General features: G+C 33.6%; 2 protein-coding genes across 2 annotated transcripts; one reads left to right on the top strand and one right to left on the bottom strand.

Moving 5' to 3' along the window:
• The first annotated feature begins 257 nt into the window (after positions 1-257).
• LOC127868764 (galactosylceramide sulfotransferase-like) lies at positions 258-2,157 on the top strand. Its single transcript, XM_052410815.1, has one exon. It carries the CDS (start codon positions 283-285, stop codon positions 1,477-1,479), a length of 1,197 nt encoding a protein of 398 aa, XP_052266775.1. The 5' UTR covers positions 258-282; the 3' UTR covers positions 1,480-2,157.
• A 17,566-nt stretch (positions 2,158-19,723) lies between these two features.
• On the bottom strand, positions 19,724-21,305 carry LOC127868765 (galactose-3-O-sulfotransferase 3-like). The gene has a single exon (XM_052410816.1). It carries the CDS (start codon positions 21,096-21,098, stop codon positions 20,085-20,087), a length of 1,014 nt encoding a protein of 337 aa, XP_052266776.1. The 5' UTR covers positions 21,099-21,305; the 3' UTR covers positions 19,724-20,084.
• Between the last annotated feature and the right edge of the window lie 2,489 nt (positions 21,306-23,794).

Genomic DNA, 23,794 nt, shown 5'->3' with positions numbered 1-23,794 from the left:
GGTATGTAGTTACATTAAAAACACATAATATGTGTGCACATACAATCAATGCCAAGGCGGAGTATCTTTCTGTTCAGATTATTTAGTAAATAAGAAACATACACATCGAGGAATTTGATATTGTCTCCCGTTGATAATAGACTCACTATTCTCAAATGTATTGATGGGATGAAAATGGAAACAGTAAGAAACTGTCTAATTGTGTAAATGTATTCATGGATAAAAACTGAACTCATAGTACTTTTCTATCGTTTCAGGTTGGCCGGAAGTTTGACCATCGCGATGTTTGTATTGAGCTTACAGACCTTCATAGGCTACAAGTATATGCGACCTAAATACTATGGTGACTTAAAGCGAAGCCCCGGAACCTACATTAAAGACACAGACAAGCTGTTTGTGCAGCAACCTAACAGTACCAATGTTTCTCGAAAATTAGTTCATTCCAACAATTCCGGGCCAGTCAGACATATAGGATTCTTAAAGGTTCACAAAGCTGCGAGTACCACCTCACAGGCAATATTTCTTCGATTTGGATGGCGTAGGAATCTGAACTTTGTACTACCACCACAACGGAACGCATTCAAATACCCGAACATAATAAGCCTCAACGAGTCAGTTACTCCGTATAACACTCTACCTCCGCCAGCTGGACAACATTTTGATATCCTTTGTCATCACGTGTTGTACGGACGTGATCAGTGGGCTTCCGTTATGCCGAAGGACTTTGTCGTTGTCGGCACTGTAAGAGAACCATTTAGTCATTTTAAATCTATATTGAATTACTTCCAGCCTGTTATTATTAAAATTTTAGAGGCTAAGGACGATAACCCAGTACGAACATTTCTGGAATCCCCGAAAAAATATGATTCCAAAAAGCCTCAAAGGTCGTTATTGAATAATCGGCTTGCCATCGAATATGGCGTCGATCCTGATATAATAGCAAAACGAAACAATGCGAGATTTAAAGACTATTTATATAATGTTTTAGATAAACAGTTTGCAGTTGTGATTCCGGCTGAACGATTTGACGAGGGCATTATTTTGATGAAACGAAGATTACGCTGGAGTTTAAATGACATTATGTATGTTCAGAAAAATGTACGAAATGTTACTAGACCCGACCGGTTTCCGGTAATGGAAGACTTGAACAGTTTGCACAGAGAATATTTTAAGTTTGATTATATGATATATCACTTCTTTGTTGAAAAATTTAATAGAGAAGTTTACATGGAAGGTCTAAATTTCCCGAGAGAAGTAGAATATTTCAAGAAAACAAGACACGCAGTACAATTATTTTGCCACGGTAAAGGTAAATCAATTAAACAATTGAAAATCCCCTCTAGTGAATTTAATGAAGAGTTCACTATTACCAAAGATGATTGCACAATTATGCTTAAGGGTGAAATCGCGTTTACACAGATGATTCGCTTGCGACAATATGGCTCCGTGGATTTGGAAAATGTGAAACGGAAAGCATAACCAGTAGTACTATGCGGTATTTTAGAGAGTGGATATTTTCAGGTTGCTGTAACAAAGCACATTGCGTGAAGCTAAACAGCCTGTTGTTTAACTTTAATCATGTACATCATGTGTATCTTTATTGCTCCTTGTTATATGGCGATCCTGAGAAATGTGCACACAGCGACATGCGAACACAGCTTGTGGAGACATGAAACCAATTTATATCTGCACTGACACAGCCTTAACATAGACTAACAGTTGTACACATGAATGTGCTTATAGTTAATCGCATTATTCATGTTAACGCTTTGTAATGAAGCAATAATGGCACGCACTGCTTATTTTTGCATTAACTTAAGCCTCGTATGGTTCCATCTATCGGCTTTGCTTGTAGAAGACATTCATGGGAAATGCATCATTATATACTAGTAGTACTAAAATTATTATCAAGCCACCATTTATCTCAGTTTCTATGCCACCACTCTCAGAAGGCGGCATATAAATGTCGCAGCGTACGTCTGTGTATCTCTCCGGACGTGCATCCGAAAATTTGTCAAATGTCAACCATCGTTAATCGTCGTGTACAAACCCTCTCCCTATTGAAAAGGTCAAGGTCACACTATTTAACATGTCAAATATAAAAAAATTGCCATAAACAGCTTATCAATTCCTGTCTCAGACATATCTTTGCCAATTTTTTTTTGAAAATAATTTGGATCAAATTTAAACAATCATAAGACGAGGTTTTGCCTGTAACACCCGTCTCCCTACAACAGACGTGAATATCAAACATATTGGTCAAGGTCACTTTGGTCATAAAATCGCATAACTGCAATAGTGATGGCTTTTAAAAGGTCAATGTCACACTTAAAAGGTCATATGTCCAAGACGATCTTAAAAAGGCTTGTCCGGACGGTAAAGTTTTCATTCATGAAGCAATTCAAAAATAACTTACCACAAATCAAAACCACAGTGTCGCATGCTAATACTTTAAAGATTAAGATCACACCTAGAGGTAAATACATAAAATACATAAGTATATATAGTAAAAAAATCTAATAATTGTGCTTTTGTTGTTTTGATATTTTGTATAACAAATGGATATTTTTGAGGGTTTTTGGAGGGGTAATCAGCTGGGGGCGGGTAGGAACTAATGCCGAGTGACTGTGGTGACGCTATGTATGTGGAAACAGTAATACTGAACATTTGCCATGCTCTAAAATATCCATTATATGCATCTTTTGACGATTTAAAAACCTGAAAATTATAAACCGTTGCAACGCGAAACGATTGAATAATTTGGGGAGTTCTGTTGGTGTCGTTATATTTTGTGAAACTACGAGGATTGCTTATATAATGTATAAATTACTTCCCTTTTTGCAAAAATAAAGTACCTTAGTAGCCCCATTAAGGTGAAAATAAGAGCGGCAATAAATGTTCAGTGTGACAGTGACGCACGATTTGATACTTTTTATACACGTGAATTATTAACGTCTGACCTTTATTGGTACCATTACTACTGTAATTGAAAACTTTCTGCCAATGACTGAGCGCAGAACTGTATATCATACCTGTGTGAGGTCGATAATAACACAGATTAGTTTTTTTTCTAGATACTGAATCACTATCACGAAGAATGTACAAAGTGCCATATGTGCGTCAAGCTTTCATAAAGTCCGCTTTAATGTTGCTATTAAAGATGTTTTTATTTAATACATACCTTGTTATACTTTCGATTCAAATTCTTGTGAATACTTTTCCGAGACAGTTTAGAATAGTGATTGGACCGAGTGTTATGGTCGTAACGTGTCATCTTTCCCTTTGAATATGGTATTTATCACGCTATTTGATCAACGTTTTAGAATAATGAGCGTATCAAATCTTTAATTGAAAAGTTAATAACATATATATTTCATTTCTTGGTAAGACTACTTTTGATGTTCGTTTACAATATTGTCGACACTATGGCCTTTATTATTTTATTTTCAAGGTGTTTAACCATTCTATCGTTGATGGTTTTAATGATGTCAATATTGATCGGATCTGTTTCCTGACTTGCAATATCGTTCTAATGTTTAAAAACTGTCGGTTACTGGCATAATAATGTGCAGTATAGTACTTTATCCCATCATCAGATGTGCGTTGTCGAAATAAACCACAGTGAAATATATTTTCCTTTATTTCGGCAATGCTGAAATATAGCTGTCACGCGCGGCGGAGGATGGTCATATTACTCGGAATCAACTATAAAGTAATCATTTTTAGTCAAATCGAATCAGATTCAACAAAACAAACAATTTTATACCAAGATGTAATATATTTTAAAGACAAAAGGCAACACAAAAAGCAAAAAAAAATTATTTACTTATATTAAGTGCGCGTACTCATGGCGTCATTATTAACACGTCAAACGACAAAAGCCATTTTCTTTACCGCTAAAGCTGCAGTTGTTAAGTGTTTTTATTTCTTTAAAATCGGGGACGTAGAGGTACAGTCAATTGGTGTATAACGGATAGCTATAAGGACTTCGAGTCTCATTTCAACGTAAACACCATGCATTCAGTAATTAAACCATTAAACCTTGATAGACACATGTCTTTCCTATTGAAACATGCCAGCGGTTTTAAATTTCCGAAAAAATATTATTTGTTTACTGCGCAAATTTCATGGTACACTGATTCAGCCATTACCGGATCGCTTTGGTCTTTATCGGATTACACGTGTATCGTGTTATTTCTTGAAATTCATTTCTGCGTTTAATAAGACCAAGTTCATGGAAATCGCTGCAAAATTGATGAAGTAATGGCTGTTCAAAGCGATGCACCCTAGATTCGGGTCATTTTGAGTTGAACATCTTGTTATATAATATATAGATTTGATAGTGAAAAATATGTTTTCAGAGAAATCTATTTTTCGTTATAATTTGATTATTTTTCATTAAAAATGATGTTTGCACTAATTAATATCATAGCCACACGCTAACCACATGTGTATTGGGCAACTTCAATTAAGTTTATATTTATTTTGAGACAGTCCCCACGTTCCTGAATATGGGTCACCACATGTCCGTTATTCACTGAAACCCGAGTTGCAGCTTTCATGCTTATTTTATATGGTACGCATCAATTTGGTTTCTGAGCATTCTTACTTTTGTAAAGGACACATAATACTAAAATATTACATCAATGAACATTATGTTTACCAAACAAAATCTGCAAAATTCAAGAAACCGTTCGTCTGCACTTTTCCTGTCGTCACAAAACCGGTGCGTACATAACGTGACTTTGTTTTGCTTTCGAAAAAAGAAACAGTTGTAAACATTGACACACGTCAACAAAAACATGAATCGACTTAACAATGATAGGTTTTTTGTATTCAAATCATAGAAAACTATAAATCTTAACATAAATAAAAGTATTTTGCAAAAAACGTTTAACCTATCCGTTACTCACTAAAATCCGCTATACACCAATCGACTGTATGATAAACAGAAAAACAGGTTAGTTACTGATCTTTTTGTAATATATTAGGCTCGGCACGAATAAAATGATAGAACAATGTTTGCTTAAAATAACATTGGGGTTTTCCGTGAAGTTCTATTATCCTATTCTATTTTTAAGAAATAATTTACGACTAAGACAATTGATGGGATAAATCGAATACTAGGTCGGTGCCGAATAAAGCGAAGTTTATTTCGCTCGGCCCGAAAATCTGAACCACTCGCCAAGGCTCGTGGTTCAGATTTTCTAAGCCTCGCAAAATAAACTTCGCTTTATTCGGCACCGACCTTGTATTCTATATGTTAAACCTGATTACACAGGAAATGTTGAGTATATTAACTGACTGCCGTGATACGACACACAAAAAAACTGTTGAAAATTGCCTACAAACAAGCAAGGAAGCAAAATAGCATGCACGCAAGCACACAAGAAAACATGCGGTCATAGCTGGGTCCGAACGAATTACCCACTAACCATCGCTTTGTTTCTTAATGCATGCTCTTATTAAAAGCTCTTATTAAGATTCGTATTTCAACTGCGCATTGGAAAACGTGAATATATATAAATAAAAAAATAAAAAAAAAATAAATAAAATATATATATATATATATATATATATATATATATATATATATATATATATATATATATATATATAAAAATATATATATATATATATATACATTTTTTGCAATTTTCCCTATATTTTGATATAAACATACATGTATAACTTTAAATAATAGCTTACATTTTAAACTGATCTCCATGTCGACAAAAATACACCAATCGCCGGCTGATGCGCTTTTAATAAAAAGTATAATTATATTTATTCGATTCGTTCTACATTTACTGATCTGTGTAATAGCTAATGATACCGGTATAATAAGTGAAACAAGATGTGTTTGTGAAACACTATGTCCCCACCATATATTTAACCTTTGACCTTGAAAGATGACCTTGACCTTTCACGCTCAAAATGTGCAGCTCCATGAGATACACATGCATGCTTAATATGAAGTTGCTATCTTCAATATTGCAAAAGTTATGGCAAATGTTAAAGTTTGACGCAAACAAACCAACAAACAAACCAACAAACAGACAAGACAAAAACAATATGTCCCCAGTTTAGACTGGGGGACAAAAAAATACCCTAGCGAAATTCATAAAACAGTATCACCAGACCGTTCAATTAAAGATGGACTATTTCCCAAGGCGCTGTTAAATCTGCCAAGCCGTTTTGCTCCGGGGCTGGTACATGTAGTTTGATTAAGAGGCAAACATATATGGGTTATAATCTGAAACATCTGCTACGCGTTTGACTTATGTTGTGAATTAAATTTTAAATAAACTTATGTTATTTCAGAATCTCAGACAAGTGCTGCTTTAATAGAGCCCTCGACATCGTAAAGCTGTAGCCGCACTGCCTTTCTAGACGTCCGAAGATAATTATCGGCCCCCTTAGGGCCAATGTTGTTTAGTACTAGTACTTTGAATAATCTTTGTAGATTCATATAATTTTTACGTTAAGCGTGATCGGATTGGTAGGTTTACGGCGGCTCGAACGAAAATAAACAAGTAAATATCGCCTGTGGTTTTGAGGTGTTTCCGCGTGTAGTGATGTATATGTGTTGACCGGAATATGTCTCAGAACTTGTTGCAGTTGCCTCTAGAGTTCAAACCCACGAGGGAGTCACTGAAATAAACAAACGCAGTCCTCACAGGCTAATCAGGGAAGACACTTTTCGCGGAAACTAGAATTTTTTTTGGTAAGAGACGAAAAAGTCCATAAAAGCGGAAAGTGCCGTACCCGATTAGCCTTAGCGGACATCAACATTCTAGTCTGCGACCATATTTAACGCACATCCATGAAGCCCGATTTTCTCAGGGATCACCTCCCTTCTATAACATTTTGACAGCTGTGCAAGAATTTAAAGCTTATAAAACTTCAATAATTAAAAAGACCTCAGGTCATTTAACTCGTATCAACTATTAATGCGTTCATTATTATTACCTTCACACAGTATGCTGATGAGGGATTGGAACATGTAAAAGTTTACTGGTTATTTTTTTGTCACTTAAATATGTAATTATACGCAATTCCGTTAACTAAAGCGTATTTTTTTCACTTGGTTCAGTGAAAGATATTACAGATCTTCACGACTTTAGGAAACCCTATCAGTAGGTACAACCAACGCTAAGAGATTTAGGTATAGTCCACAGATTTTGCTTAGAGTGTACCGAGGAGCTATGTAGTATTTCTTTATTGACAACTACTAAATGAAAAATGTTGTATTCTATTTTTTACAAAAAGCCAACTTGAAATGAAAACTGTTCTATTTAAATAATCTTGAATTTATATTCATACCAATCTTATTGAAAAAAACATATACACACGAAAATAGTCCAATCAATAGTTGATATATAAAATTGCTGTGCTTTTGCGTTATAACATTTGCTTAGTGCACTCTTAACACTCTAAACGGGTTTTAATTTTATGGAGCATATTTTATCACCCTTATATGTAAATCTTTTAAAATTAAATGCTCAGATGATAAGCTATGAAACAGAACACATGGCGGGTAAATTCTAAGTACGAACATGGGAAAGAGAGTGACAAAGACACCAACACTTGGATATGAACTTTTAATTGTGTTACTCCTTCAATTCTCTTCACCTGTCGTTTCACTATCAAGTGCACATAAATATATTTGCATTAAGGTCCTTTTCGACACTTGTGTCATCAAGCAGTAGATTTATTGCGCCGTGAGTTCCTTTTAAATGCAAACACATGGCGTGAAGTGCTCGAATTGCTTACTTAATACGTCCACAGAGCTTTTCAACCAGCAATTGACGATTAACTGGTCATCTGGAAACACTCCGCTACAGTGAAGGATGTGGCTGTAAAAGATCCACTTACTAGTATGTTAGAGTAACTGTAACATTTTTCTATGCGCTTATTGTCACGACATTGTGGTTTACAAGGTCAGTAATGATCAACTGAAAGATCAATTGCACCCATAATTGAAATGCTCTATCATAACTACAGATACTCAAAATATCGGTCATGCAAAAATAGTACATGTGTTTTCAGTGTCAACCTTCCATTCTCATTACCTTAAAACACATCGTAATATGCAAGAGGAATATTTATATAAAACAAAAACACATAAATAAATAAATAAATAAATAATAATTAATTAATTAATAATAAATAAAATATTGTTTTCTTTTATGAGATTTATAACGAACATGATTTCGTCGATTTCGACACGTTTACTCGTTTTTGTTGCAGAAACAAAATTGTCATTATGTGTCGTTGAACAAGTCTACACATGCTAATGGGGATGCGTATGTCTTGTTTTCATAAAGGAGTCTTCGGTTCATAGCTGAACATTATTTGCAATTATTTTTATTTCCTGGTTCTACTTCTTCTAAATGTTTACATAAACGTTTTATCTGTTTTGAAAAAAGTAGTAAGTTTGCATATAATGGCTTTAATACTTGATACGCATTTAAAATATTTATTTGCAATATTTGAAAATATTGAAAATCCTTAAATGATGACAAAGAAAAGAATAAATCAAGATAAGTCGTCTTCAACATAATATGATTGTATACTTTGGACCTACTCAAAGTAATGCCATGCATATCTATACTACATATTTAACACATCCGGTTTTCCACGTTCACATATATTAGATAGAACACGGATACATTGTGAGTTTAAATGATGAATGTGGTCTTGTTTTACTACACGAAACGTCAAGTGATAAATGAACACGACTGCACATTTTAGAAATTCTGAGCACAACGATAGCATTGTCTTCCATTGTTCAACTGTAGACCATATCGAATGTCTGATTTACTGAAATGAACAGGGAAAGAGACACTACCTCGAAGTTAATTAAGCACAATTTAATTAAATAACATCTTTCAATGAATTGACACGTTATTATTATTATGATGAACTTTGATGAAAAGAGAAAATATATATCACGTGAGTTAGAATAATATATATTTCCTGTTTTCAAAGTAGATATGATATTTACAATACTTATTTAATAATAGATTGATTATAAGAATAACTACAAATATTCAGTAATTAACGGTTCAAACTTATACTTTCAATAAAAAATTATATTAAAAAAATTATATTATATAAAGCCTCAGAGTCTTTTGCATGTTTTCTCAAGTAGTCCCCGCAGATGGCTTCTATTTTAAAGAATGCATATTCTGTTCGCGTAATATAGATAGCATAGTAATTAAACTGTCATTACATACACCAAGTAACAATATCAGTCAAACATTTAAAGTAATCAACTATGCTTATACAAAGTCACAAATGCATCAAGTATAAGTTTAGATTTGCGTTTGTTTTAAAAAATGTTTTGTATGGGCACTGTTAATTGCTATACAAATATAATATATTAATCTTGCACTGTTACATTTTTCTGCATGCTAAGTTTTGAAATAGTCGGCTCATATGGAACTACAGCTTACTTCTTATTCTCTGTCGGCAGTTTTGTTTCTAGTCCCAGGATGGCAACACTTTTACGACGGATCAACCTAGCCGATACTTAATTTTAAAAAGTTGTTCACATTAATTTTATTATTTTGTGGTGTGAAAAAGAAGGGTCTCAATATGCAATATATTAATTGGCAAACCATGGTATCTACCGCACAGTATACGATTACTGGGTAAGTGTCTAGAAATGTATCGGCACACATTATATTTCACAAAAATAAATTGGTTAATACTATCAGACCAAACACATAAGACCTGGCATCAGATCACAAAATATACAACATCATATACATGGGTTACATTATATTTGACTTAAAGGACGATAATTTATATCAGAACACGTGTTCCACCACGACCCGAAAATGGTTTTCTATAGACAAAGTAGGAAAAACGTGTGGAATAAACTGCAACAAACTAATTATGTGAAAGTTGTTAAGGAAATTCAAAGAAATTGTCAGATAAAATGCAAAAACTTATACTGCGAAGTATTAAGCTCTTGACAAACAAATAGTTTCTACATTATGGTGAATTAAAACTACATAATTTGTGCCATTGCTATATTAAATTCTCCAAACATGTTAACGTTTGGTTAATTTGACATTTAATTTGCATTTATTACCATAAAAACTTTACCATGTTTAACAATATCATAAGGTCACTTTAATTATTGGCAAGATCTTTGTGAACGAAGCCGATGTCATTTATAATCGATCTGGTGTGTTAACCTTATGAAAATGCATGCTTTTTTCGATGAATGAGAGCGGATTTTAGATTAAAATTGTTCTAAATTTATAAAGACAAATTATATACATTTGTGTCAGAATATAAATGCATAACGGCTAATTGTTTGGCATTGCGTAATAGCCAACGGGTTTTCGTCCTGATGATTTTTTGGGTTTGTTATGTGCACGTGTGTCTTGTTTTTGTACATTTGTTGTATGTCTCTTTGTTTGTCCGTAAGTCTGTATAAAAGGTACCTACCCACACAAGTTTACTGCAATACACAGCACCTGTGGCTTCCTGTATGTCTAACTTGTGTGGGGTCAGCCGCGTGGCTATGATATTGATTAGTAAAAACATCATTTTGAATGAAAAGTAATCAACTTACAACGAAAAATCAACTTCTCTGAAAAAAATCACTATCAAATATTTATAAAACAAGGTTTTCAACTGAAAATGACCCGAAAACTTGGTGCATCGCGTTGAACAGCCATACCTTTATCAATGTTGCAGCGATTTCCATGAGCTCGGTCTTATTTAACGCAGAAATGAATTTCCTTTCTGGAAATGTACATATATTGTAATATTTTTTTTTTAAATGCTGGGTCAAATTTTAAGAAATAACGCGAAACGCAACTCGCGTGGCTACTCGTCATCGATCAGACCCAATTAAAGTATGAAATGTTCAGGAGTAAATACACACCTGCGCGTTGGACCAATGAAATCACTAGTGTGTTTAAAATGTCGGGCAGTTGAAATGTTTGAAAACAAAGGTTTCAAACGGTACTGGACAGTTAGTTGTGATGCATAATATAACGGCAAGAAAGGTAAACATGTTTACGAGTAGGTCACGCGAGTACCGCCAGAAAGACGTTCGTGTTTGAGCGTTGGCGACCTTCAAACCCGCCAAACACCCGGAACTATGTGGCAAACAAACAGCCATGATTAGCTACAGTTTCCTACCATACTTTTACAAGTGCGCATCTTAGCCTAAAAAGGTTTATCCAAGTAAGAGACTATAAAATCATGCAACACATCAAGTGGTTTACTATGCTTATCACCGAACAGATGCAAGTCGTTTTAATGATCGAATGTAGTCACCAAAATTACTTACATAGTGAGATGACGTCAAACGCAACTTACAATATCATATATTGTAACGAATACATACACATGGATTCACCCATTCACTAGAACAAGTATTATAATCAACACAAGTGGGTATAATAATTACGACAATTACATAGTTGCATAAATTAAAGCAAATATGTTCACAGATTAGCAAAATAAAATAAAACAATGTCATAGATGCAATGTAGTTAACCCCTTTTCACATTTCCGATCTCGAGTTCGTAAGGAGTTGCGGATTCGATTTTAAACGAATCGAAAGCAAGACGGGGAAAGTGTAAGCCTGTATTGTGGATTTCCTTTATAGGGCATTATGAATGGCGGTGCACATTAACGTCAATAAAATAACAACCTATTGTTTACTGTGTCGTTGTTGAGGCAAACATTTTTTTGTTTATTTTGATATGTTGCCCGTTGTCGTTTTTTTTTAGTGCAAAATGTTTTAACGACCTGAACATTTCCATTTAATCACGTCATTGCGATGAATGACATGAACATTTGATAGAGATTCAAATTGGTACTCAATAATTATATCGCGTCATATTTCCATTTAGTTAATGTAATACGAGGTGAAATCCGGGAATTGTCATCAGTTCATGCGTTCTGTGCAATACACGTTTATTCCTAAACGATTCGAATAACATACTCATCTGCTATCATTTTTACATTCATGTTCATGAACTATTAAAAGGGATCTGATCACGTTTTGGTAAATTGACAAAATTGAAAAAAGTTGTTTCAGATTCGCAAATTTTCGTTTTAGTTATGATATTTGTGAGGAAACAGTATTGCTGAACATTTACCATGGTCTAATATAGCCATTATATGCATCTTTTGACGATTTAAAAACCTAAAAATTATAAAGTGTTGCAAGGCGAAACGATTGAATAATTTAGAGAATTCTGTTGTTGTCGTTTAATTTTGTGAAACTACGAAGATTGCTTATATAAGGTATAAAATACGTCACTTATGCATGCTTGGCAGGATGGCCGAGCGGGCTGATGCGTTTTTACTCCAGGGGTTCGAGCCCTGCTGCGGGCTACTTTTTTTCCTTTTTAAATTTTATTCTTGTTTTTTTACTGGAGCTTTTAAGGTCCAATGTTTACATTTATCAATATAAAGCATTTAATGACAATCTTCAAAACATGCCAAAATCTGTGAAAAGGCCCCTTTAATACGACATTTAATTGATTACACACAAGCAACGTTTTTGTGCATTTGTATAACCTTGTTAGTTTGTCATTTGGTGTTTACCCCATTTCTCTTGAAGGACAAGTATTTACATTTACGAAAGCACAGTTTTTGTACCATATTGTCACCGAGCGAAAATTGTATTGAAGCGTGGGTTCCTTTTGAGTATGAACACATGCTGTAAGTGGTCAACATGTTGACCTTAGTATGCGAAAATAGCTTTTCAAATATCGATTCAAGTTTAACAGGTCAAAACATTCTACTTCATTGAAGTAAGTCAGCTTTAAAAGAAATAATAGTTTTGTGTTGTGTTGTCACGAGTTTCTATGCGCTTAGTGGCACGACATTGTAATGGAAATGGTCGTTAATTATCAATTGAAATTCCTAATGCACTTATTTGTACATTCTCTATTGTGACTCGTTATATATCCCAATCGCTGTATACTTAACGCATTAAGATATATTTGATAAGTCGGATTTAAACTTATTGCGCAGGTATATTTTTGCAATGTTAACAAATAAAAGGGTTTAAACCCAATTTCATCGTGTTTTTCTTGTTCTTAATTGTATAAATTTCATAAATCACTATAATACCATGCTTATTTATAACACAGACTTTTTGTGAAATCGATTGATAGTTCACATGATCAGTGTATGTGTCAAGTTTCTATATAAGATAGAGCATAGCTCAATCATTAATAAGACTGGGGATCTTTTAGCTAAATGTTTTGAACTGTGCAACAAATCATTATGATCCTTAAAGCGAGTATGCACGATTTTTTCAAATATTTATGAATTTATATAAAATGTGTAAAAAAAAACTTATTATTCATGTATTTTAATATAAATTAGAATAAAAGTTAAGAAGAACATGTGTCGAAAATGCGAAATAAGCCATATATTTAATTCTGAAATCGAAAATGTACAGTCGAATTCGCCAGCATGTATATCATGCATGTACGATGTGAATTTAATTTTAGTGTTACGGATCATTTTAATTACCTGCAACGATATCTATTCATAAAACACACGAACACTAACTCCGATCCTAATAAAAAGACGAGTGCTTCGGTTATTGTAGGAAAAATATGTACGAAATATCTTCGTCACAATCGGCTCGGGGCGCTTATTTTTCTTTGCTGCATTTTTTGAAATTCGTCTTCAATGTATAATTTTTCTTGCCTATTTTGTGTTATTGTAACATATTTTTTATCAATATATTACAATTTAACACATATACAAATCGTATATCGCACTTTAAGGCAATGCAGATTCGAGAAGTTTATAGAACGCAGATCCAGGTGAGACTTGCTGCTACTGGTTGGCTGTGCGTAGGAGGCTACCATGTACATCAACAGCTTGGGCAACAATTGAGTCTAAAGCGTGGGGTCAGCACGACATTCAAACTGACACTACTTGCATTCATAATTTTCACAGATATTTTGCTGAGATACTGCCACATCTGCTGAACAAATAACTAACATCAACATTGTTGAATTCTGTTTTTTCCCAATATATTCATGTTATTGTTCAACAGGCCTCCTGAGAAACATGAAGTAACATGTTTCTTGCAAATCAGCAACTCAACAAAAAAATGGAACGTTTCTTTCTGAACGAAAACTAAGCTTGTTTACTGACTAGCCGACTGCACAACTCATTCAAAGTAAACAAATTAGAAACTGTTGCTTAATACATTTCCGTTTGTCTACACATTTTATTTTAAACCCTTATTAATTATCCAAATTAATGGGTATTCTGAACTAAAGGGGTACAATCGGCAAAATCTTTAAAAAAAATCGTTTATTTCCATATGACACTAAATCAGTGCTCTTCATAAAGCTTGATGCCACGCTTAACGTTAATGTTTAATTCATGGCAAATCAAGAGTATTCAGAAGTATGATGGAGTTCTCTTTCCACACACGTTACTTCTATCGTTAAGGCGTAAATGACTACAATTCCTTGCTCAAAAACAGTTATAAAACAGCAGCATATTTTTAGTCAATCAATAGGTACATGTTCGTATTGAAAGCTAATGCGATTGTGTTGATATCAATACTTAAGGTGTGTACATTTAAACGTCTAAAAGCTCTTCATAACATTCATCAATGACGAATTCATTCACGACGGTTATTTCGTATCAAAACTTGTAATATAGAGCTGTGTTTACCCTTTGACAGTAAGGTCCCAAACATGCTTAAAAAAGTCAGTTCCTCAAAGAGGTGTTAAACAGATATGTTTCGGCAATAAATTAATTACAAGAGATAAAAACACGTCGGGAAAATCAAATAATCTTGATTATGGTTATATTTTATTGAACACAGGCGAAAATACTGTGTATTATTAGAGAAATTGATATTCGTTTAACTAATTTATCGAATGTCACATGAGTGATTAACAGATTTATCGATTGTTTTCCTTTCATAACCTTTTTATTCCGACGTCTACGATCTTGAAACAAAAACAAAAAAAAACTGAGGGAAACACAAACACCGTAGAGACGAAATGGTGGCTAACCGGGTGAACAACACACGCTACTCCTTCAGTAAAATCATGTCAACGACGCCATTTGGCAAAATCAATTCCAACTAACCTAACTTAAACGCAGTCAGCTCAGATATATTTATGCTCCCATCCCCACCCCCCACCCCACGATTCATACCCTTTACCATTAAATGGTGTATTCATGAAACAATTTTTTAATCATGTCCATTCGTCCACAACTGGCATCTAAATGGTGGCATAATTAATATACAATTATGTAGCAACATAAATGGAACAAACTTTGTTTCCATAAAGAAACCCCAAAAAGTTCGATAATTCCCCATTATGAAAAGATGGATTAATTTGACTTGCTTTTAAGAAATTCTTATGTTTAGTTTTGTTTAAGCTGGATGTAATTCGAAAATCTTGCCACTTTTGATTGTTGTAGAATGAATGTTTTTCATCGTTTGTAAAGAGTTTATAATAATATCATAAATCGCAGCAATATAGTTGGGCCTTGCTCTGTGAAAATGGGGTTTAATGTATGTGGGTAAAGACACTTTCCGCCTAAACTGGACTTTTACTAAGAAGAGACTTCCTTAAAACGACAAATACAATAAAAGCGGAAAGTGTCGTCCCTGATTAGCCTGACCTCTGTGGACAGGACAGGCCAATCTGGGACGACACTTTTCGCACATGCATTAAAGCCCCTTTTCACAGAGCACGGCTAAATTATTTGTGTTTCAATGAAACGTTTAAGCACTCTTTAAATCTTAAGTTTCGATTTGAAAAAAAACAACAACAAACACAACAAGAATAATTTAGCACATTCAATCTGTATGGAATCAATTGACAACCTTTCTAGAGAAACAACAATTAATTATTAAACTATCTCTCTTAGACATCAGTTAAGGAGTAAATACTTTCATAATACAAGATATCACTAATGCTGTGAATTACATAATTATATTAATTAAATATTTCATATTCAGCATGAAAAACAGAAAACAAATACCCACAATGAACTGTTTCATCAATTATTTAAAACTGAAGATTCATATTGAAAAAGAAATAGCCCTAAACAATGATACACTTCATACATTTGAACAAAAATGGAAAAAACATTTAATTTTCATAAACAAGTCCAGTATGCTTTCTACCCACTTTATGCAACCCATCCTTATTCATAACTATTCTATTGTTTTCTCTTTTTTTAAACACCTATCACAAACAAACAAAGAATAAATACATATTTAACTTTTTTTAACCAAAAGAAAACCACAAGGTAAAAAATTATATATTAGCATATTTTGTATAACATGTTTTTGAACATTATTATTGCTACACGGTATCACTTTGTTTGATGACCATATACATATATACATTGTATTTGTTAGATTGAATTAAAAAAAAGAAAGAATAATTTAGCATGATCACGTCTTTTTACTCTCACAACTTTTAAACGAATAGTACATATTTCAGTGTAAAACGGTAACGTGTGATATCTTTTTGCACTCACCATTTTTAAGTTTAAATATTTCATTGCGAAAAGGTATGCGCTGACACGTGGCGCATGTTTTGGTTGTGAAACTGACAAAATAACAAAGTTAAACAAGAAAAACACAATATTGCAAATCGACATAAAGCTGGATTTAACAACGCAAATAATAATGTGTTGTACTTAAAGTAAACATTAAAACAAAACACGAAAATATTAAAAAAAAATCACCAACAACAAACATTAACTAACGAACGTGTAATTGTAGCCATAGCGAAAATATAACATTGTTTGAATATATTTGATATACAAAAAACATTAGAAAACAATGCAATACGTGTTTTAGAGCAAAATAGTATACGGTTATCTTCGTAGCTGGTAATATTTGCCAATACTATTTTTTAAGACGTCTATAAAATGTTGATTAAATGTATAATTACATCTATTGATCAAACTAAGTGTTTGAATATGTATAATATAATATATGTGTATTTGATATAATTTGTGTCAGACTACCAACATGTAGATACGCAATATTATAGTGGTAGCTGTTGTGTGTTTTTTTTTCAGCAAAACTTTTAGAAAAGCCATTGAAAGTTAAATGTGATAACGTAGGCGTTCTAAACAATATGTTACATGCAAATTAAGCAAAACATATTTTTGTTATCTTGTTTGCGTTGTTACGGTGACCGATCGAACGACAAACCGACAAAAAAAACATCACAGTCAATAAAAAGTGTAATGACGACGTTTCAGTTTTCTGAAATATGACTGGTGTTAAAGTGAGATTTTACGATTTTTGATATGTATTTAATTGTAATATATTGATAAAAATATGTTACAATAACACAAAATAGGCATCAGAAAATATAAATTGAAGACGAATTTCATAAAATGCAGCAAAGAAAAATTAGCGCCCCGAGCAGATTGTGACGAAGATATTTCGTACATATTTTCCTACAATAACCGAAGCACTCGTCTTTTTATTAGGATCGGAGTTAGTGTTCGTGTATCGTATGAATATATATCGTTGCAGGAAACAAAATGATCCGCACAACTAAATTAAGATTCACAACGTACATGCATGCTATACATGTTGGCGAATTCGACTGTACAGACATTTTCGATTTCAGAATATAATATCTGGCTTATTTCGTATTTTTCGGCACATGTTCTTCTTAACTTTTATTTTAATTAATATTGAATATATGTATAACAAGTTTTTTTTACACATTTTATATAAATTCATTAATATTTGACAAAATCGCTTTAAACACGAAGGCACATTATCGGCTAAAGAAACTAGTTCACAGTTTGGTAAAATGAAAAACGTTGAAAGTCCGTGTTTATCATTTAAACTGTTACAAATATTAGTTGTGTTAGTTAACTTATTAATGACATTTGACAAAAACACGAGAATCTGTGAGAAAGTCCGTGTTAAAAGGATCTTTTCACTATATACCTTTGTATACTGCCAACCGCTCTTTCGAGCATTATAGGCAGAGGGACATTATCGAGTCCGTTTCCTGGGAAGAACCAGTACTAGGTGTCAATGGAGGAGTTAACGGGATCTTTTCACGCTTTGGTAAATTGACAAAATTGAAAAAAGTTGTTTCAGATTCGCAAATTTTCGTTTTGGTTATGATATTTGTGAGGAAACAGTAATACTGAACATTTACCATGCTCTAATATAGCCATTATATGCATCTTTTGACGATTTTAAAACCTAAAAATTATAAAGCGTTGCAACGCGAAACGATTGAATAATTTGGAAAGTTCTGTTTTTTTCGTTAAATTTTGTGAAACTACGAAGATTTCTTATATAAGGTATAAAAATACGTTAAGTATGTATACTCGGCGGAATAGCTCAGTAGGCTAAAGCGTTTTTACTTCAGGACTCTGGCAGGACTCCAGGGGTCACTGGTTCGAAACCTGCTCCGGGCAATGTTTTTTTCCTTTTTTTAATTTTATTCTTGATTTTTTACTGGAGCTTTTACGATCCAATGTTTACATTTATCAATATAAAGCACTTAATGAATAAGTTATAAAATGCCAAAATCTGTGAAAAGGCCCCTTTAATGAGAACGCACGCCGAGTGGGGTTCGAACCCACGAACTCCCGATCGCTAGGCGGACACCTCATCCACTACACCACCGCGACTTCACGGTTTGGTAAATTGACAAAATTGAAAAAAGTTGTTTCAGATTCGCAAATTTTCGTTTTAGTTATGATATTTGTGAGGAAACAGTATTGCTGAACATTTTAAGAGAGGATTAATGCATTTTTACTTCAGACTAACTCCAGGACTCCGGGTGTCACTGGTTCGAGCCCTGGTACCGGCCACTTTTTTTTCCTTTTTTTAATTTTATTATTGATTTTTTACTGGAGCTTTTAAGATCAAATGTTTACATTTATCAATATAAAGCATTTAATGACAAACTTCAAAATATGCAAAAATCTGTGAAAAGGCCACTTTAAGGGCTGGACATGTTGAAAACCTTATATCAACGATGACTTTTAAAAAATGTTTTGCGTAAAGCGTTCCTTTAAAATTGCTGAATTTCCCAGTCTGTGTTATACAATACAAAAAATAGGAATCACAATATGAGCTTAATTGGGTAAATGTCATGAGATCGAATCTTAATGAACAGTATGTGCAACTGCCGAGTTTCGTGATTTGCTATGTAAGAATCACAGCTTTCTTCTTTAAGGATTAACATCTAAAGGGTGAACATTATTGTCTTGTGCAATCCAAAATAAAGAAAATTCTTATCGACTTATTTTGGGGTTCCCGGTAATGAGAAAAAACAAAGCAGTATTCAAATGTCACCTTTCATTGACATCATCTTAAAAATGTTAATGTTTCTTTTCAAATTAAACAGACCCAATATTATAGTATATGTATTAAAGTCATTGTATTATAACTAGCATGACGGTAAATGTTACTGATTTCCATTTATTCGCCGTATTTCAAAAGAAGCTGGGTGTATAAGGATTAAAGAAGAATTGTCGGCAATCCAACTGTTTTTGCTTTTTTGCATTTCAGAGAAATAATTCACATTCTATTAAAATAATTGTTTGAAAATAGCCCGAGTATTTTTATAACAAATGATGTTTTATTCGAAGCACCTTCGAAAATGGGGGCATACAAACGCAAAAAAACCATACACAATTATTTTCACTACAACCGTAGCCGGTTAATGTCTATACTTCTTATTTTCTACTTCTGCTGATCAAATGCCTGACTAGAGTCGCCCATTATTGTTTTATTACAAGTCGCTAAATTTTACGAATATTAACTAGTGACACATAACGGAGTACTACATCCATGGGCCTGTTTTATGGATGCGATGGTTTAGAGATAAATCCTTTTCATGTCTCCACAAGCTGTGATCACATATTGCCTTGTGCACATTACTAGAGGATCATCATATAATATCATTATATAAAGATACTCGTGATGAACATTATCAACGTGAAACTACATTCTATGTAGCAACACATGAAGCCATTGTGTTGCTGTAAACTAAAACAATAATATTTCCTCTTTGATATGTCTCAGATCACCCTCAACGTAACTACATTGGCTTTGGCTTTCCAACTGTCCAATTGGCTGAGCCATATTGTCGCAAGCGAATCATCTGCGTAAACGCGATTTCACCCTTTTGCATAATAGTGCAATCATCTTTTGTAATGATGAATTCTTCGTTGAATTCACTTGATTGAATTTTCATTTCGTTAGATGTGTTATGTTTATTGTTGCAAAATTCTTCTACTGCTTGTCTAGTTTTCTTGAAATGTTCTACTTCTCTCTGAAAATTTAGACCTTCCAAATTAACTTCTCTATTAAATTTTTCAAAAAAGAAGTCATATATCATATAATCAAACTTTGAATACTCCCTGTGTAAACTTTTCAGGTCTTCTGATACCCGAAACCGTGCGGGCTTTTTTCGAACATTCTTCATGGCATACATGATGTCATTTAAATTCCAATGTAATCTTCGTTTCATCAGAATAAGACCCTCGTCAAATCTTTCAGCCGGGATTACAACTGCAAACTGTTTATTCAAAACGTTTTGTAAATAGTCAAGAAATCTCGCGTTGTCTCCTTTGGCTATTATATCAGGATTGACGCCATATTCTATGGCTAGCCGATTGTTCAAGAACGACATTTGAGGCTTTGGCGAATCATATTTTTGCGGGGATTTCAAAAATGTTCGGACTGGGTCGTGGTCCTTCATTTCTAATCGTTGAATAACACCCGGCTGGAAGTAATTCAATATTGATTTAAAATGACTGAACGGTTCTCTGACAGTGCCGATAGTGACAGAATCATTCGGCATCACTGACGCCCACTGATCACGCCCGTAAAGCACGTGATGACAAAGGATATCAAAATGGTGCCCAACTGGCGGAGTTAAAGTGTTATACGGCGTCACTGATTCGTTGATGCTTATTATGTTTGGGTATTTAAATGCGTTGTATTCTGGTGGTAGTACAAAGTTCAGATTCCTACGCCATCCGAATCTGAGAAATATGGACTGTGTTGTTGTACTCGCAGCTTTGTGAACCTTTAAGAATCCTACATGCATGGTTGGCGCGATATGGTTTACATGAACAGTTTTTTGGAAGCTTATGGTACTTATGGAACTGTTTGTTTGCTCCACAAAATACTCGTTTGTTACATTGATTATGATGCCGCGTCTTGGCCCAAAGTTATCCAGCCTTTTAAGTCGCACAGAATTGTGAGCGCTGAAAGTCTGGAAACCCAATACAAACGTCACGATGGTCAGACTTCCGGCTACGCTGAAACGAAAGAAAATACACTATAAGTGCACGTGAATAAGAGTAACATTGCTATTCAAAATAAACGAAAATTTCGTACAATATTTCGTAAAATAAAGCTTAACAATTAAAAATCATTGTTCCATATGGCAATTGCCGAAATTTCAATGCCAGATGTGGTGTGGTAAAGTAGATGTTTGTGGATACACAATGCTCGTTTTCATTATTGTTTTGCATATCTATTCATACGACACATGAACACTAACATGGTATTCGTGTGTCGTATGAATAGATATATTCGCAGGAAATGAAAATGGAATTAATTGTGGCCGCAAAAAAATAAAAACGAGCATTTTATATCCACAAAAATCTATGTAATCATACCACATCTAGCGTTGAAATTTTGGCTATTGCTATAAGGAACACTGATTATTAAGGTGTTAACTTTATTTTTCGAAATACTTAAAGAAATTTTCGTAGATTTTTTGCGTTATAGAGACTTTAAAGTGATATTATAGGCATTTGTCAATGTTGAATTGAGCTGAAAATAATTAACAGGTCAAACGAGTTAGTTAAAATATGGGTACTGACCAATTATCTGCAACCCATCTTGCTAAAAATATATTTTATATTCGATATCTTACGTGACTCACCCAGTTCACTAAGCCGAAATGATCCGTAAAACAAAATTGTGTCTTTGTGTCGTATGGACGAATCTGCACTAAAACTAAATATAGGTTCACATCGTACATGCATGATCAGTTGTCAAACGAAAGTACGGTTGATATTCAAATGCATTATTTTTCTCTTTCCGGGATATTGTTTCAGTATGTTGATGCTGCATTACCAAATATAAGTGTATATTTAGTGAAAACACCAAAAATAAACAACGGTTGCGATAGACACCTATAAACTTTTAGATGCCCATAATATCACTTTAACAAACGTGTAAACAGCGGCCATATACTTGCTGTTACCTTCTCTCCATGTATATATATATATGGTTTCCGCGATATTTATTTTAAAGCATATTCGAAAAATCACTCTGGTTGCAATTGAATTACTAGTAATTAACCCATTTATGCTTAGGGGACTTTCCCATTCTTCTAAATTGGATCAATTTATTTCCAGAATTAGGGATGTCTAGTATGTTTATTTCTTTATTTAGAATATTTCTTACAGAAATTCCTTGAAGCAAACAGCGCAGACCCTGATGAGACGCCGCATCATGCGCGTCTCATCTGGGTCTACGCTGTTTGCCAAGGATTTTTTTTCTAGACGCTAGGCATAATTGGGTTAACATCTCAACAGGTGACATATAATTGCTGTTACCTTCTTGCTACAATGTATGAGTATATGGTTTCCACGATATTTATTTGTATGCCTATAATTGCTTATTGTTTGTTTACAGAAATATTTTTCTAACGTATAAACTAGTATTAACTAATGAGCGGAAACAGATAAGAAATCGATTTTATTAATCTGATAAAAAAGAAAAATAATCATAAATTGAATAAAATAAGCATTTTTTTATATACTTACTAATGCGCAAAGCACAAACATAAAACTATTTACAACTCAGGTATGTATAATGTGACATGTCTGACATGTCTATATATTGTTTTTTGGACCGGTGGCCTTCAATTACGAAATTAATTGTCTTGTCTTGTAAAAAAATATTTTCTATGTCTAAGCACGGAATTCGCATTGTTAACTTGTTAACTCAGTCTGAGATCTGGCCAAAAATACATTTACATTATTGAGTATTTTTTCAAATATCAAACTTAAAACGGTTGAACACAAAAGAAAGACGATTCCATATTAAAAAATGTTTTACAGAAAAGAATTTTAAGGCTGTAATATTGTGTACACTTATGTATCAATTAATTTTCACTCCAGACAAATATTGGCCTCTAATGACATTTGTTTGTATAATGATCAAGAATGTTCACATACGGGATATGTGATAATTATGAGCTAAATTAAATTAACCGTCCAATGCACACCATTGAAGGGGCCTTTTCACGTTTGAGTAAATTGACAAAATTGAAAAACGTTGTTTCAGATTCGCAAATTATCGTTTTAGTTATGATATTTGTGAGGAAACAGTAATACTTAACATTTACCATGCTCTAAAATAGCTATTATATGCATATTTTGACGATTTAAAAAACCGAAAATTATAAAGCGTTGCAACGCGAAACGATTGAATAATTTGAAGAGTTCTGTCGTTGTCGTTATATTTTGTGAAACTACCAGGATTGCTTATATAAAGTATAAAATACATCTGGCATTTTATCCGGAAGGAAGGCCGAGTGGTCTAAATGGTAGACATTTACTCCAGGACTCCAGGGGTCAGTGGTTCGAGCCCTGCTGAGGGTTCCTTTTTTCGTTTTTTTTACTTTTATTCTTGACTGTTTACTGGTGATTTTTATATCCAATGTTTACATTTATCAATTTAAAGCATTTAGTGACAGACTTCAAAACATTCAAAAATCTGTGA

Source organism: Dreissena polymorpha, chromosome 2 (assembly GCF_020536995.1).
Source record: "Dreissena polymorpha isolate Duluth1 chromosome 2, UMN_Dpol_1.0, whole genome shotgun sequence".
Lineage (NCBI taxonomy): Eukaryota > Metazoa > Mollusca > Bivalvia > Myida > Dreissenidae > Dreissena > Dreissena polymorpha.
Note: the sequence above shows the minus strand (reverse complement) of the source record. Positions and strands in the feature narration are given on the sequence as shown.

Excerpts from the sequence above, each read along its gene's own strand:
- LOC127868764 (XM_052410815.1), top strand. The coding sequence starts at position 283 with ATGTTTGTATTGAGCTTACAGACCTTCATAGGCTACAAGTATATGCGA.
- LOC127868765 (XM_052410816.1), bottom strand. The coding sequence starts at position 21,098 with ATGCATGTAGGATTCTTAAAGGTTCACAAAGCTGCGAGTACAACAACA.